Genomic DNA, 13,095 nt, shown 5'->3' on the forward strand with positions numbered 1-13,095 from the left:
CACACAAAAAATGAAATAAATTACGATTGAAGAATTCGCATCGCTTGATTCCTTGCTCCCTCAATCAGCCATTGCTCTCAATCAAGTGTTTAAGACCAAGTAAAGCTACATGAAATAGCAGAAACCGAGTTTAATTTACTATCAGAGGATCATCTATGGTCTTGGCTTATTCTGCACTTACACAAAGTACAAATGTACAGACAAGCTACATGTCACAAACATTTAATAAATTATTCTTGTGGGTATGACAATTCCATTAATAATTATCACGTATGCATGTGTGACAAAATGTTCATGATGTAAGAAGGCAGACGATGCCATGGAGTATCAATCAAAAGGCCCTACCAATTAGTTGTTCACAATCAGTGCTTGGGAAAGTGGTGTCTCACCTTATCACAAAGCCAGTTAGCTTTGAGGATTACCTACAAGGATTTTAGCTGGTAACAAGATTTTTGAAATAGTATAAATGTCTAAAATTTATGTCCAAATTCTTTGATTTGTCTGTTTAAGAAGAGTCCAGTGGGATTTGTGTACATGTTTTGATAACATTTTTCTCAAACACTATTTACAATGCCAACCGAAAACAATACGCAAGAGACACTTCAACTTGAATATGGAGGATTTCCAATATTTTTTCACCCTGAGATTAGCTAATGTTAACATCATTCTGAATATTGAAGGTTTCCCTTTTGGCAAGCTTTGTGATTCCCTTTACAGTAAAACTTTGTTTATATCACAGAATGGCAAGTATGACATCCTTCCACATGTCCCTAGCCCACCTTCTCTGCGAACCAAGAGAATACGGTGTGTGCACACACGACCAATCATTGCTTGCCTTGACCTTTCTCCTCCTTCCAATTGTGCTTGGGAATTTCCCCAGAATCAATGATAACAACTTTCTTCCTAGGTTTCCCACTGTAAGTTCCTGCTCCTCCTTCAATGGCAAACACTACATCCATTCCACTGATCACTCTTCCAAAGACCACGTGCTGGCCATCCAACCTGCAAGCTCATTAATAGCTGATTATTTTCTCATATTTGACAATCAGGTTATTTAGAACATGAAGATTACCAAAATGACTTGTACCAGCTTGCCTTTACTGTTGTAATAAAAAATTGAGATCCGTTGCTGTCCGGTCCATTGTTCACCATTGAAACAGCACCTGACACAGCCAAGAAGGCTGATTAGGACTGAAAAGAGTGATAAGCATTGTCCATACCTAACCAAAACAGCTTCTGTCAAAGGAAGCTATCAGTCCACATTTAACTTTGTCAAAACGAGTTCAGCATCGATGAGGATGGCTTTGAGACTGTGGACCATCACAATGCAGCTCAAGCTCCGTTTCTGGAAAATGGCCCAAAATTGCAGGGAAATATCATTCTTGCAATCATCACTATGCTGCATCAACACCCATCCTTCCATAGAAAGACTGCAATTCTAGAGACACTTGAAGAATAGCTTGAGTATTAATGCAATTTCCACTATAAAACCCCAATGGAGCTGATTCACTTTATATTGCCCTATGGCCCCTGTTGCTGCCTTGCAAGTATCTTCTGCAGTTGCAATACACAGTTTTTACTTGAGGCAAAGTGGTCAATTCTGTGTTTTCAACTCTAGAAGCCATGGCTGCTGTGTGTGCAGTTTTATGGCAAGGCAAGGCAAGGTGGTATAGAGTTTTGTCCAGTGGCCTGCAGGGCTTTGTTTTGTAGTTCCAAAGGCTGGCCAAGCTATATCTGAGCCCTTCTGGTGCTGCTGCAGCTTCTATGCGGTGGCTCTGTCAGAATTTGTCAAAACCTTGGCACGGATGGCACATTTGCCAGGCCTGCTGTTTGGAGATGTAAGACTGCTGCAATTTGGCTGGAAGCTATTTAGCAAGCATGTAAAGCACTTGTTTGTAGAGCAAGAGGAAGTTCTGCTTTTAAGGAGCATAGTGGCTCTAGAACATTAGTCATCAGCCTCATATTTGACATTGAGGCAGCAGATTCAATCCAGTAAGCAATTAAAGCTCTACCTTTGAGTATCATGCTAGGCAAAGATATGACCAGCTAAGTTAAATTAATGTACGATAAAGATTGGGGGCCCCCTTCAAGCGTGACAGAAGCAATAAAGAAGGCAATTGGCCATAGCATGAATGGGGCGATATGTGACTGTTGCCACCAATTTATTTACCTTTAAAGATAGAAAAAACTTGTTCATGTTGAAACCTAGTCGATAGTTTAAATTACCTGCACTAGAATGCTTCAACTTGAAGTTCTCATCAGGAAAGGATGGCCCATAGATAGATTCACCACCTTTACCATTTCCGTGTATAATATCACCTCCCTGAATCATGAAACCTGGAATAATACGGTGGAATGTTGTCTGTTTGTAATGCAAATGCTTGCCTCTGGCTCCTCTACCCTTTTCCCCTGCAGATTGGAAAAGCAATGTGATAAGGACCCCAATTGGCAATTTGTTCTCCAGTAAAAACCTTTAGGATGAAAAGACGACAAGGTTTAGATGACCCTTCCATCACCTGTGCATAAGGCTCGAAAATTTTCTGCAAAAACAGAAAAGAATCAAATAAATGAGCCAGCACAAATCAAATTGAAAGCAATTTCAAGTTTAAGCAATGGTGGATAATGTGAGTGTTATCAATTCATTCAACTCCAACAGCCTGGGAGTGGGACCGTACCTACCGTCTTAGGCACAATGTTTCCAAACAGCCCCACAACTATCTTCCCTGTATTAGGACACAACATAGGCTTGTCAAAAGCACATGCAATAGGTACAAAAGAAGAACAAACAAATATATCAGCTGGCATCTCACACCAAAAGAAAAAATCAAGGCCCACACTCGATATAAAGTTTTGAAAAGACAGGTACCAAAACTTGGAAGTTGGTAGTATAAGAATAACCTCTTTGTAAACTACTAAAAATTTTAGTGCCCATGGATTGGATGGCATAAATCATTGAGAAAAAACGCAAAGAGATTAATAATCCTTGCTTTTCTGTTCCCCAAACTTCACACATCGATCAATTCACCCTTGGATCTCCCTCTCTCTCTCTCGGCTACCCTAGCAATAAGCCACTAATTTTATTAACCCATTGACCCAGGTTCAAATCTCCCTTTTTCTATACCTGTACTAAATGACCTGTGGAATGTAGGAGTTGAACAAAGTCTTCCAGTCACCACATGCTCAACTTAACCAAGTTACATCCCTCTGGTAGAGAGAGAGAGAGAGAGAGAGAGAGAGAGAGAGAGAGAGAGAGTGTGTGTGTGTGTGTGTGCTATTATCTAGGAAGAATATTCTTACCATTTATGCCACATAGCAGTATTAAAAGCATGAACCTAGTTATGTACCGAAATTTGATGATCCCACATGGCTGCACCATGTGAGATGGCAACTTCCTCAATAAAAGTCATGGCAATGTCTGCCCACGGTGTTTCTCCTCACATAAGGACTATAACAAGGCCATCAGCAAAGCTGTCATATGAATCGTGACATCCAATGAGGCAGCATTGTCTATATGCTCTTGGATGGTAACATGTTGCCAAGAGAGCCAAACCAAACCCAAACAATTTCCTTGCTTTTTCCATAGCATAAAACAGATGTATAAGAGGAAAAGCAAAGGCAAGAAGTAGGGATCATACACAGTTTGTGCAACTTTGAGGCCCACATGTGAAAGGCCAACCTTGAGATTTCCAATACATAAACTTGAATTAAATGCGTGAAGACATCAAATTGAACAATGCCCAAGGCACCACATCCATGCCAATGGGACAACCTGAGTGTCTAGTGATCTCTCCCTGAGAAACAATCCCACCCTACCAACCCAAAGCATGTAGGTATCTCTCTGTACAACTGATGATAACAGACTTCTACGAATCAATGCTGAGACCCCACGCCAAACCAAACTGTGTCCAAATGGCCATTGCTCTATCCACGTTAGACTTCTCAACCTTGAAAAACATAAATGAATCATTTGCAAGAGACTGTCTAAGAAGCTTAGCCCCATTGTGAGGAGTCAAACCTAAGATTTCACAATCAGCCACTAGCTTATCGAGTTGGAGAGCATCGGATGAGTCACTAATACAAACAACAAATGACTAAGGGGGAACCTTTGATGAAGGGATTGAGCAGGAGCAATCCCTTAAACCATAACCCCACCCCCCCGGAATCACATGCTATGCATGCCACTCCATCAGAGTTGAGTGTATCAACAAGAGATCAATTGTATAGTAAAGAGGAGTTTATTCAAGGGGCAAAACCCATGGAAGACATTAAGTGTTGAAGACCCACAAGCTTTGGATAATCAATCCCCAATTGAACATTTATATCATTCTGCATTAGAAAATCTTTTCTTAATGAAACCATATTTTCTTGGGTGAATCAACTCTAGAAAATTTTCTTAAGCTTGTTATCAATGCTCTGGGAGAAGATTTCATATAATGATATAGAAATGGGTCTCCATTGCTTTAGGACACCAGGAAAAGTAAACTTTGGTAACAATTAGAGAACTATAATCTTCCAACTAGAGGCATCCGGCCCATTCTCCAAACTTGCTAACAGAGCCAAGCGAGTGGATCCTTGACCTTATCTAAAATAACCTAAGAATAGTTCATTTGGCAAACAATTCCATCCGAGGCTTTTCCTAGCATGAAAGATGAGCCTCAATCACGCCTTGTCATCTCCTACTTGTGAGCCTTAGTCTAAGTCAGACAACGACTTTAGGAGCCCTAACATGTTTGTCACTTGTTTTGACGGAGGAGGTAGCTCATTCTAGAGCAATCATTTTATGGCCTTTCAATGCATTTTCTCCTCCAATTAGGCAGTTGTGTGCATTTCCCGAGCAGTTTCTGCATACATCAATCTGCCTTCACCTCCTGGACATTATCCACATTTGCCGAGATTTTTTCTGTGCTCGTCTTACGTTTTTACCAACATTTCAACCATATTTTAGGCCCGAGATGCAGGTCAGCCAGTTTTTTAGGGGTTTGGCTACATATAGCCCCTAGTTGGTTGGTTCTTGGCATTCTTCAATCTTCCCTTTGGAAGGTGCACACTTCGACTCTATTATCTTTCTCCATCTCCAATGCTACTGTCATCATCAGCCTAATTTGGTGCCCTCATTGACGTTGTGGGCTGCATACAGGGACTGATCAATCCTTCTGTATTCAACATTTGTTCATTGTTCAATGCGCATTCCTTTCTTCTTTTCTTGCAGTCTCTCTGTTCCTTTGTCTCTATGTTCGTGTTTCCTTTCCGTTGTGCACTCTCACATGGTATCAAAGCCTAAGAGAGAGAGATCTCTAATTTATTGCAGAGGAGACTACCAAAGACTGCCAAGCAGCCTTACCACATCAGCGTTTTGCTGAAAACATAGCTTTTCACTTGGAGGCATCAGCATTTCTTGTGCTAGGTGCCTGTTTTGCTACCCTCTCCCTCTCCTGTTGGAGGCAACAAGCTTCCTCAATCAGGGACAGTCCTTTGCAACCAACTTACATGTTTCTTGGATAGGCAATAGCTCTCCTCAACCAACCCACCATTCTTTGTGCAAGCAATAATATTTCTCCCCTCGATGAACCCTTTACATCAACTTCCTTGTGATCCTGTAGCCCTTTCCACCTATTTCGAGGCTGTCACCAGCCAAAACACAAATTTCTTGTGGGTGTCTTACAAGCTATCGAAGATGTCTTATAACTAGTTTCATGGCTTTGATGATACAGATGAGAAGCAATCTCAACCGGCACAGGATTATCACATGGATCATGAAGAACGAGATCACCTAGCCCATTTGTACAGGATCCCTCTCTTGCCCATTCTCTCCATGTTTCACATAAGGCCCATTCTGCTGGCCTCCATATGCCATCAATGGCACCCTCTATATAGGTGACCATACTCCCTTCTTTGTTCAAAGAAGACCAACTTAATGGCTTAAACTACTCGCTTTGGTCGTGTAAGGTGGAGTGTATCCTTTATACCTTCGATATTTGGGATTTTGTTACCCACCCTATTCCCCATGCATTGGAGGATCCTACCATTGGATCATTGATGAATCATGCAACCTTATGGGATCTACTCAGCTCTAGAGCTCGATCTTTCCACTTTATGACCTTACAAGATTCTTTCCTAGTGCATGTGTGCAGGTTGCAAAAAGCTACGGAAGTGTGGACAAAGCTTGCTTCTTTGTACCATTAGAAGACATTTGTCCACTGGATTACTCTCGAGAAGAAATTACGGATGTTCGCTATTGATGGCTCTCCTTCACTGAAGGATCATATCAGCACATTTAAGGATATGAGGAATGAGCTTACATCCCTTGACAGGATGATCTCTTCAAAGGATATGGCAATGATTCTTTTGACTCACCTGCTATCTCCCAAGTTTCATGTCTTCTACACCAACCTTCTTACATCAAGGACCCATGAGAAGCTTCTATGGGAGGAGTTTGCCCCACTTGTTCTGGAGCATAACGAGCACGCCAAGGAGCTCGCCAATGGATCTACCTCCACAAATCTTTTCTTGTAAGTTTAGGAGGGGGAAATAAGAAGAAAGGAAAGTCAAAAGCTAAATGGTAAGGGAGTTCTTCAAGCCTCTGACTTCAACTCGAAGAAGTCTAAATACCCATACTATGGAAAGGGGACACCTCCAGCGGAGAAATGTTGGGAAAAGTATCCTCAACTTCCTCTAGGAGTAAAGGTTTGAGCTAAAACATCCAAGCCTTCCACCTCTACTCTAATTATTACCCATGAGTTAGTGTTCCTTCATATTGTTGAGTTGAAGGAGCCTTCTTCAATCGTTGCCTCTGTTGAGAAACCCTTCACCCACAGTTTGCGTTTTTGCGTTTTGCATTTAGGGTTTGCGTTTAGGGTTCGCAGCCCCAAAAAGGGGCGCCATCCTAGATTGACTGTGCCTATTTATAGGCCACTCCCTCATTCATTCTTTACGGCTGATTTATTCACTCCGTCACCTCTTCTCTCCAACCTCTCCACCACCCTCACACCCCTTCACGAGGACACTACAATTCGTGGTTCGTGGCTGTCTTCATCATCTTCCTTGTGCTACGGCACCCTTGTTCCCTTGTATCACATTCACTCCATGATTCAAAACTTCATCATTCCATTCATCTGAGTTTCTTCTCTCTTCTCTTCTCTTCTCCATGTTTGTTGAGTTCACTCTGTGTTTCTCCCCGCAAACCCTACTGTCTCGCTAGTACGTCATCTTTTGACAACCTCATCTTCTATTGAGAGCCCTAGCTAGTTGATAGTGGAGCTTCTAGTCATATGACTCCACGAGGTGATTTATTGTAGGATCTATTGTCAAAAGTGGATGCAATGATAAAAGCGTGGAAAACTGCTATAATAGACTACTGAACATGAGACAAAGGAAAGAGAAACACTGCAAAAGTAAAAGAACGTTGCACAAAGAACTCAAAAGCAAAGAGATGCTCAGGAAACAAAATCCATACACCAAGATATGAGACTGTACAAAACCAATGTGAGTCACCACCTATGAAGACACTGGCACCTACTCCTCTCCCTCCACCAAAACCTATCAGGTAATGAATGTAAAATGTGAGGAGGAGCCTGAAATAAATAGGAAAAACTAATGCCATAAATAGCATCAGCTTGGCCAGGCCGGCATAAAATGCCCAAAATAGACCTCATAAAATGCCTAAATAATCTAAGAAAGATGAGGAAGACTCGCCGAGAGAATCGTCACTCTTCGTCATCATCTGCCCCTACTCTTGGTGTAAAGCTGCTAATGTCCTACAATCCTTCTGGAGGTGTCTCTTCTTGCCACAATAATGGCACTAAGACTCCTTCTGTCATATGGCACCCCTCTCTAAAACTCCAATATCTAAAGCACCAAGAGATAGCATCCTCACAGAAACCTAAAGCTGAACACAGCAAGTCTCCAACAAAACACTAATAGATGAGTAGATAATGTCTGAACAAGATTTGTATCTCTAATAAATTGCTAGCAGTAAGTACTTCTAGGGAACCTTTTTGAATTAGTTTTCATGTCAATGGCATAAGATTACGTAAACGAACCCTATCCTTTTAAAAAGCTAATTAAGGAAGTTGTTTTTACATGTCACACCTAAAAGTGGTAGGGCTAATTAGACAACTAAAGTACGCCAAGTGAGGGAAGCGGGAGGACGGAACCCCCAAGGGGTCTGTCCTACTGCAGGGTGGTCCCAGAGAACTAGGAGGCTCCTCACAAGGTTTTATTAACGACCATCAAGAGGAGATGCTGGAGGAGCCATGAGGAGGATGATACAAAGAAGAGAAAAAAAAAACAAGGAATCTTCAGGAAGAAAAGTATGCCAAAAATACAAACTCACAAAGATTGCACGAGTTCAAAGCAGTGAAGAAAGCACAGAGAGAAAAGATCAACAGTAACTAGAGTGTATGGATGAGAACATGACAACTGGATGCACATGAACCCTCTCTAAGCCGAGTAGTGTTAAATGAAAAGACGGACAAAACACATCCAAAAAGCAGCCTGCAACCTGTCACCCAGCCCTGCACAAAAGCAAATAAACACAGAGACGGACCAATAAACACAATCAATAACTACATCAAATGCAATCAACCGGCAGGAAAACAGGTCACCTCAGCCTGCTGTCCCCAAAACGCAGATGTGAAAGGGTCAATGGCATATCCCCGGCCCTCAAACAGCCCCAAAAATCTGTAAATGCAGATGGCAGACTGCAAAACGCTGAGAAAATAGGCCGAAAATGATCAAAAGATGGTCGCCCGACCTGGAAATGAGTCGTAGTAGTCAAAACAGTCCAAAGAGCAAACAAAAAGTCAAAACTCAAACCTGAAATAGTGTAAACAGCAGCAAGAACAATAATCCTACAATCTAATACCATGTTAGAACTGGAAGTAGTGATGGAAGTGTGGAAAACTGCTGTAATAGACTGCTGAACACAAGAGACAAAGAAAAGAGAAACACTACAAAAGAAAAGAACACTGCACAAAGAACTCAGAAGCAAAGAGATGCTCGGGAAATGGAATCCATATACCAAGACATGAGACAGTATAGAACCAATGTGAGTCACCAACCGTGAAGGCACTGACACTTGCTCCTCTCCCGCTACTAGAACCTGTCAAATGATGAATGTAAACTGTAATGCCATAAATGGCAGCAATAAATAGACAACAATAATGCCATAAATGGCAGCATGTCGGCTAGCATCAAATGCCCAAACGTCTACATGCCCTTTTGAGGGTTCAGTCACTATTGGTGACATTGTATTGGTGCCTATTAGTGGTGTTGGCACTTTGCCTTTGTTTCCCAACCGTCCACTAAGCTTCCTTTCACAAGTCTTTTATGTTCCGAACTTGGGCTTTCAACTTCTCTCAGTTAATGGCCCTACTAGGCTTGGTACTCGGGTTGTCTTCACCAGGTAGGCCATTTGCATTGAGGATTCTTCTACAGGAGGTGTTATTGCGACATCTTGGCAAGAGCATGGGCTTTATAGACTCCATTCTCCTTCTTTTATGCAAGGTCCTCCGAGGGAATTGTCTATTGCTACACCTGTTCCTGCTTGTGTACCATCTATTCCATAGGCTCCTTCCCATCCATCCCCCACCACCTCCTCTGGTGGTTCCCTCGTACCCCCCATCCCTTTCAGAGGGGGATGATCTCAATGATGCGACTGTGGATTTCCTGGCCCCTACTGTTTCAAAGGAGCTTCTACGTTGGAAGTCTTCATCGACACACTTTATCAACATTGGCATTCATCTTGCCACCCCAAGAACTGATTCTCCTTTGGCCTTCCGCCACATCTAGGATCTGAGACGATGTTAGGAATCATGATTGTCATGCCTTGTCATCTCCTGCCTGTGAGTCTCAGTTTGAGTCAGACAAGGACTTTAAGAGCTCTGACTTGTCTGTCACTTGTTTTGACGGAGGAGGTGGCCCATTCTAGAGTAGTCATTTTATTGCCTTTCAGTGCATTTTCTTCTCCAGTTGGGTTGTTGTGTGCATTTCCCAAGCAATTTTTGCATATATCAATCAGCCTTCACCTCTCGGACATTGTGCACATTTGCCGTGATATTTCTGTGTCCATCTAACATTTTTACTAGGGGTTTGGCTATACATAGCCCCCAATTGCTTGGTCCTTGAAATTCTTCAATTTTCATTTTGGCAAATACACACTTCGACTCCATCATCTTCCTCAATCTTTGGTGGTGTTATCATCATTAGCCTGATTTGGTACCCTCACTAATGCTATCACCAGGACGTGAAATTTTGAGATGCTCTAATCTTGCTGATAACATTTGACTAAGTTATTGATCAAATGTTAGCATATGTGATGCACATGGCAGTTATTTCATACAGGCCAAAGACCCTAAGGATGTAGTGGGTGCTAAAGGCAAAAGTTCTAATAAGTTATATCTGACAAGTAATATTCTAAAAATTAATTTAATAATCCGGATAATCAAATGTGCAAGGTTATTTAGCATATGTGATGCACATGGCAGTTATTTTATGGTAACAAGCCAAGGACCCTGAGGGTGTAGTGGGTGCCAAAGACAAAAGTTGTAATAAGTTATGTCTAACAAGTAATATTCTGAAATTTAATTTAATAAGCTGAATGATGCTGGAAAATGGGATTAGAAGGTTGCCACTTGGCAAAACTTGCCCATGCAAGTGAAAAAAGTGAAAGTCTATTCCAGACATTGTGAGAGAGGAGGAGACTATTAGAGAGTAAAAGAAGACTGCTCATGTGATTTGCAGCCAGCATAGATTAGTGCTAAAGCATGTGACAACAATTTGGATCCCTCTAGGAGTAAGTGACAACAGCCCAAGGCCCTTCTGGTGTAAATGACAACATACAGGAGGGGGCAGCAATCTTTCTGGTGGTCCTAAGCTATAGGTAATAGCTTCCATGGCTGTTTGACTAGGGCAACAGTAACTTTTCAGCATTTCTCGCTATGAAACTTTAAAATTTCTCTCTCTATATCATTCACTCTTTCCCCTAGCCATTTCTCAAGTTATCCCAGCATTTTCCAGTAGTTTAAGCCATCACATGAAGAGATTTAGTTAATCTTTGCTGCAAACCCTAATTTGCAACAGAAATTAGGGTTTGGACAACCACCTCAGAATATGTGCTCAAAATTGTGGGCCTAGGATTTGAATTCCAGCTGTTGAAATTGAGGAATTTCAAGGAGATTCACGAGGCCAGCCAGCCAATATCAGATTTGGGCTGAATTTGTCTTTCAAGGAGCAAGGTAAAGCCCATTCCCCAAGCAAACCAAGGGGCAAATTGGTTTGGAGGCTTATCCCGGCATTTTCCAATAGTTTAAGCCATCACATGAAGAGATTTAGTTAATCTTTGCTGCAAACCCTAATTTGCAACAAAAATTAGGGTTTTGACAACCACCTCAGAATATGTGCTCAAAATTGTGGGCCTAGGATTTGAATTCCAGCTATTGAAATTAAGGAATTTCAAAGAGATTCAAGAGGCCAGTCAGCCAATATCGGATTTGGGCTGAATTTGTCTTTTAAGGAGCAAGGTAAAGCCCAATCCCCAAGCAAACCAAGGGGCAAATTGGTTTGGAGGCTTATCCCAGCATTTTCCAGTAGTTTAAGCCATCACATGAAGAGATTTAGTCAATCTTTGCTGCAAACCCTAATTTGCAACAGAAATTAGGGTTTTGACAACCACCTCAAAACATGTGCTCAAAATTGTGGGCCTAGGATTTGAATTCCAGCTGTTGAAATTGAGGAATTTCAAGGAGATTCAAGAGGCCAGTCAGCCAATATCAGATTTGGGCTGAATTTGTCTTTCAAGGAGCAAGGTAAAGCCCAATCCCCAAGCAAACCAAGGGGCAAATTGGTTTGGAGGCTTATCCCAACATTTTCCAGTAGTTTAAGCCATCACATGAAGAGATTTAGTCAATCTTTGCTGCAAACCCTAATTTGCAACAGAAATTAGGGTTTTGACAACCACCTCAGAATATGTGCTCAAAATTGTGGACCTAGGATTTGAATTCCAGCTGTTGAAATTGAGGAATTTCAAGGAGATTCAAGAGGCTAGCCAACCAATATCAGATTTGGGCTGAATTTGTCTTTTGAGGAGCAAGGTAAAGCCCAATTCCCAAGCAAACCAAGGGGCAAATTGGTTTGGAGGTTTGCTGGTCAATTTTGACAGCAAGAGGCATTCGTATTAGTGGAGCAAGTCAAAGCATCTTAGTTGTTCTCCATCCATTTGCAATAAAAGTTAAAGAAATACCACAAGGGGTGCCAATTTTGGGGCCAACATGGTGTCCAATGTCCAAGAATGTTAAGGTAATGTGTGTATTTTAGTTTATGCCCAATGATCAATTGCTATAATTAAGTGCTAGATCAAGTTTTACCCTCCTATCCAAGAAAGAAAACTAGTTACAGATGTTGTGGGCTGCATGCAAGGACTGATCAGTCCTCCTCCTATATTCAGCATTTGTTACTTGTTTAGTGCAGATTTCTTTCTTTTCTTCTTGCAGTCTCTCTATGTTCCTTTGTCTCTATGACATATACAACATTAGTAAGAGACTCTTGTGAACCCAACAAAGTTTTATAATAACCTTGGCGCATCTAAATGAAGATTGAGACTCAATAACCATAGCCCCCTAAGAATCATGTAAGCAAATAATATTTTTGCACCATATTTCTAATGGACATAAGCGAAATAATAATGACGTTAGCAATTATTGTTGTACAAAGCATCTAACCATGCTAGCAATTTATATTTTGTATATTGCTCATCCTAAACCCCCTCTTGGGAATCCCATGCGGATATAATCACTCTAAAAAAGTCAACAACTTCTTTTGAATCTCTTGTGCAACAAATTTTTCACAATGATGAAAGGCAAACCATGAAGAATGAAGATCCTAAGGCTGTTTTTGCATCCAAAACTCAATAGTTAAAAAAAAAGGAACATAAGCCTTTAGCATATCCTTCGGCACAATCAACTCTTGCTGCAAATAATCCTCTTCACAAAAGGATTGGAAGTCAAAGAACCCTACCCACAAAGATCTCACATGTCATTATTGCGGGAAGAAGGGGTCTGAATGTGTAGCAAATGTTAAAATTCCCATATCAAATTCATA

At 41.3% G+C, this 13,095-nt stretch overlaps 1 protein-coding gene across 3 annotated transcripts in view; it reads right to left on the reverse strand.

Moving 5' to 3' along the window:
• Nucleotides 1–654: 654 nt before the first annotated feature.
• Nucleotides 655–13,095, reverse strand: part of LOC148013556 (Cyclophilin-like peptidyl-prolyl cis-trans isomerase family protein) — a 38,329-nt gene continuing 25,888 nt past the window's right edge. For 2 of the 3 annotated variants that reach the window (XM_087667601.1, XM_087667600.1), the window contains exons 3-7: nt 2,676–2,723; nt 2,517–2,540; nt 2,227–2,409; nt 1,088–1,163; nt 655–1,002 (exon numbers count right to left, since the gene is read on the reverse strand). In XM_087667601.1, the coding sequence (XP_087523727.1) occupies nt 825–1,002; nt 1,088–1,163; nt 2,227–2,409; nt 2,517–2,540; nt 2,676–2,723 (509 nt within the window). In that variant the 3' untranslated portion in view covers nt 655–824. The remainder of the gene's footprint in view (nt 1,003–1,087; nt 1,164–2,226; nt 2,410–2,516; nt 2,541–2,675; nt 2,724–13,095) is intronic. The other variant, XM_087667602.1, reaches the window with a different exon arrangement.

The sequence above is a fragment of the Lygodium microphyllum genome, chromosome 26, assembly GCF_053477565.2.
Source record: "Lygodium microphyllum isolate KBCC chromosome 26, Lygodium_microphyllum_v1.1.10, whole genome shotgun sequence".
Lineage (NCBI taxonomy): Eukaryota > Viridiplantae > Streptophyta > Polypodiopsida > Schizaeales > Lygodiaceae > Lygodium > Lygodium microphyllum.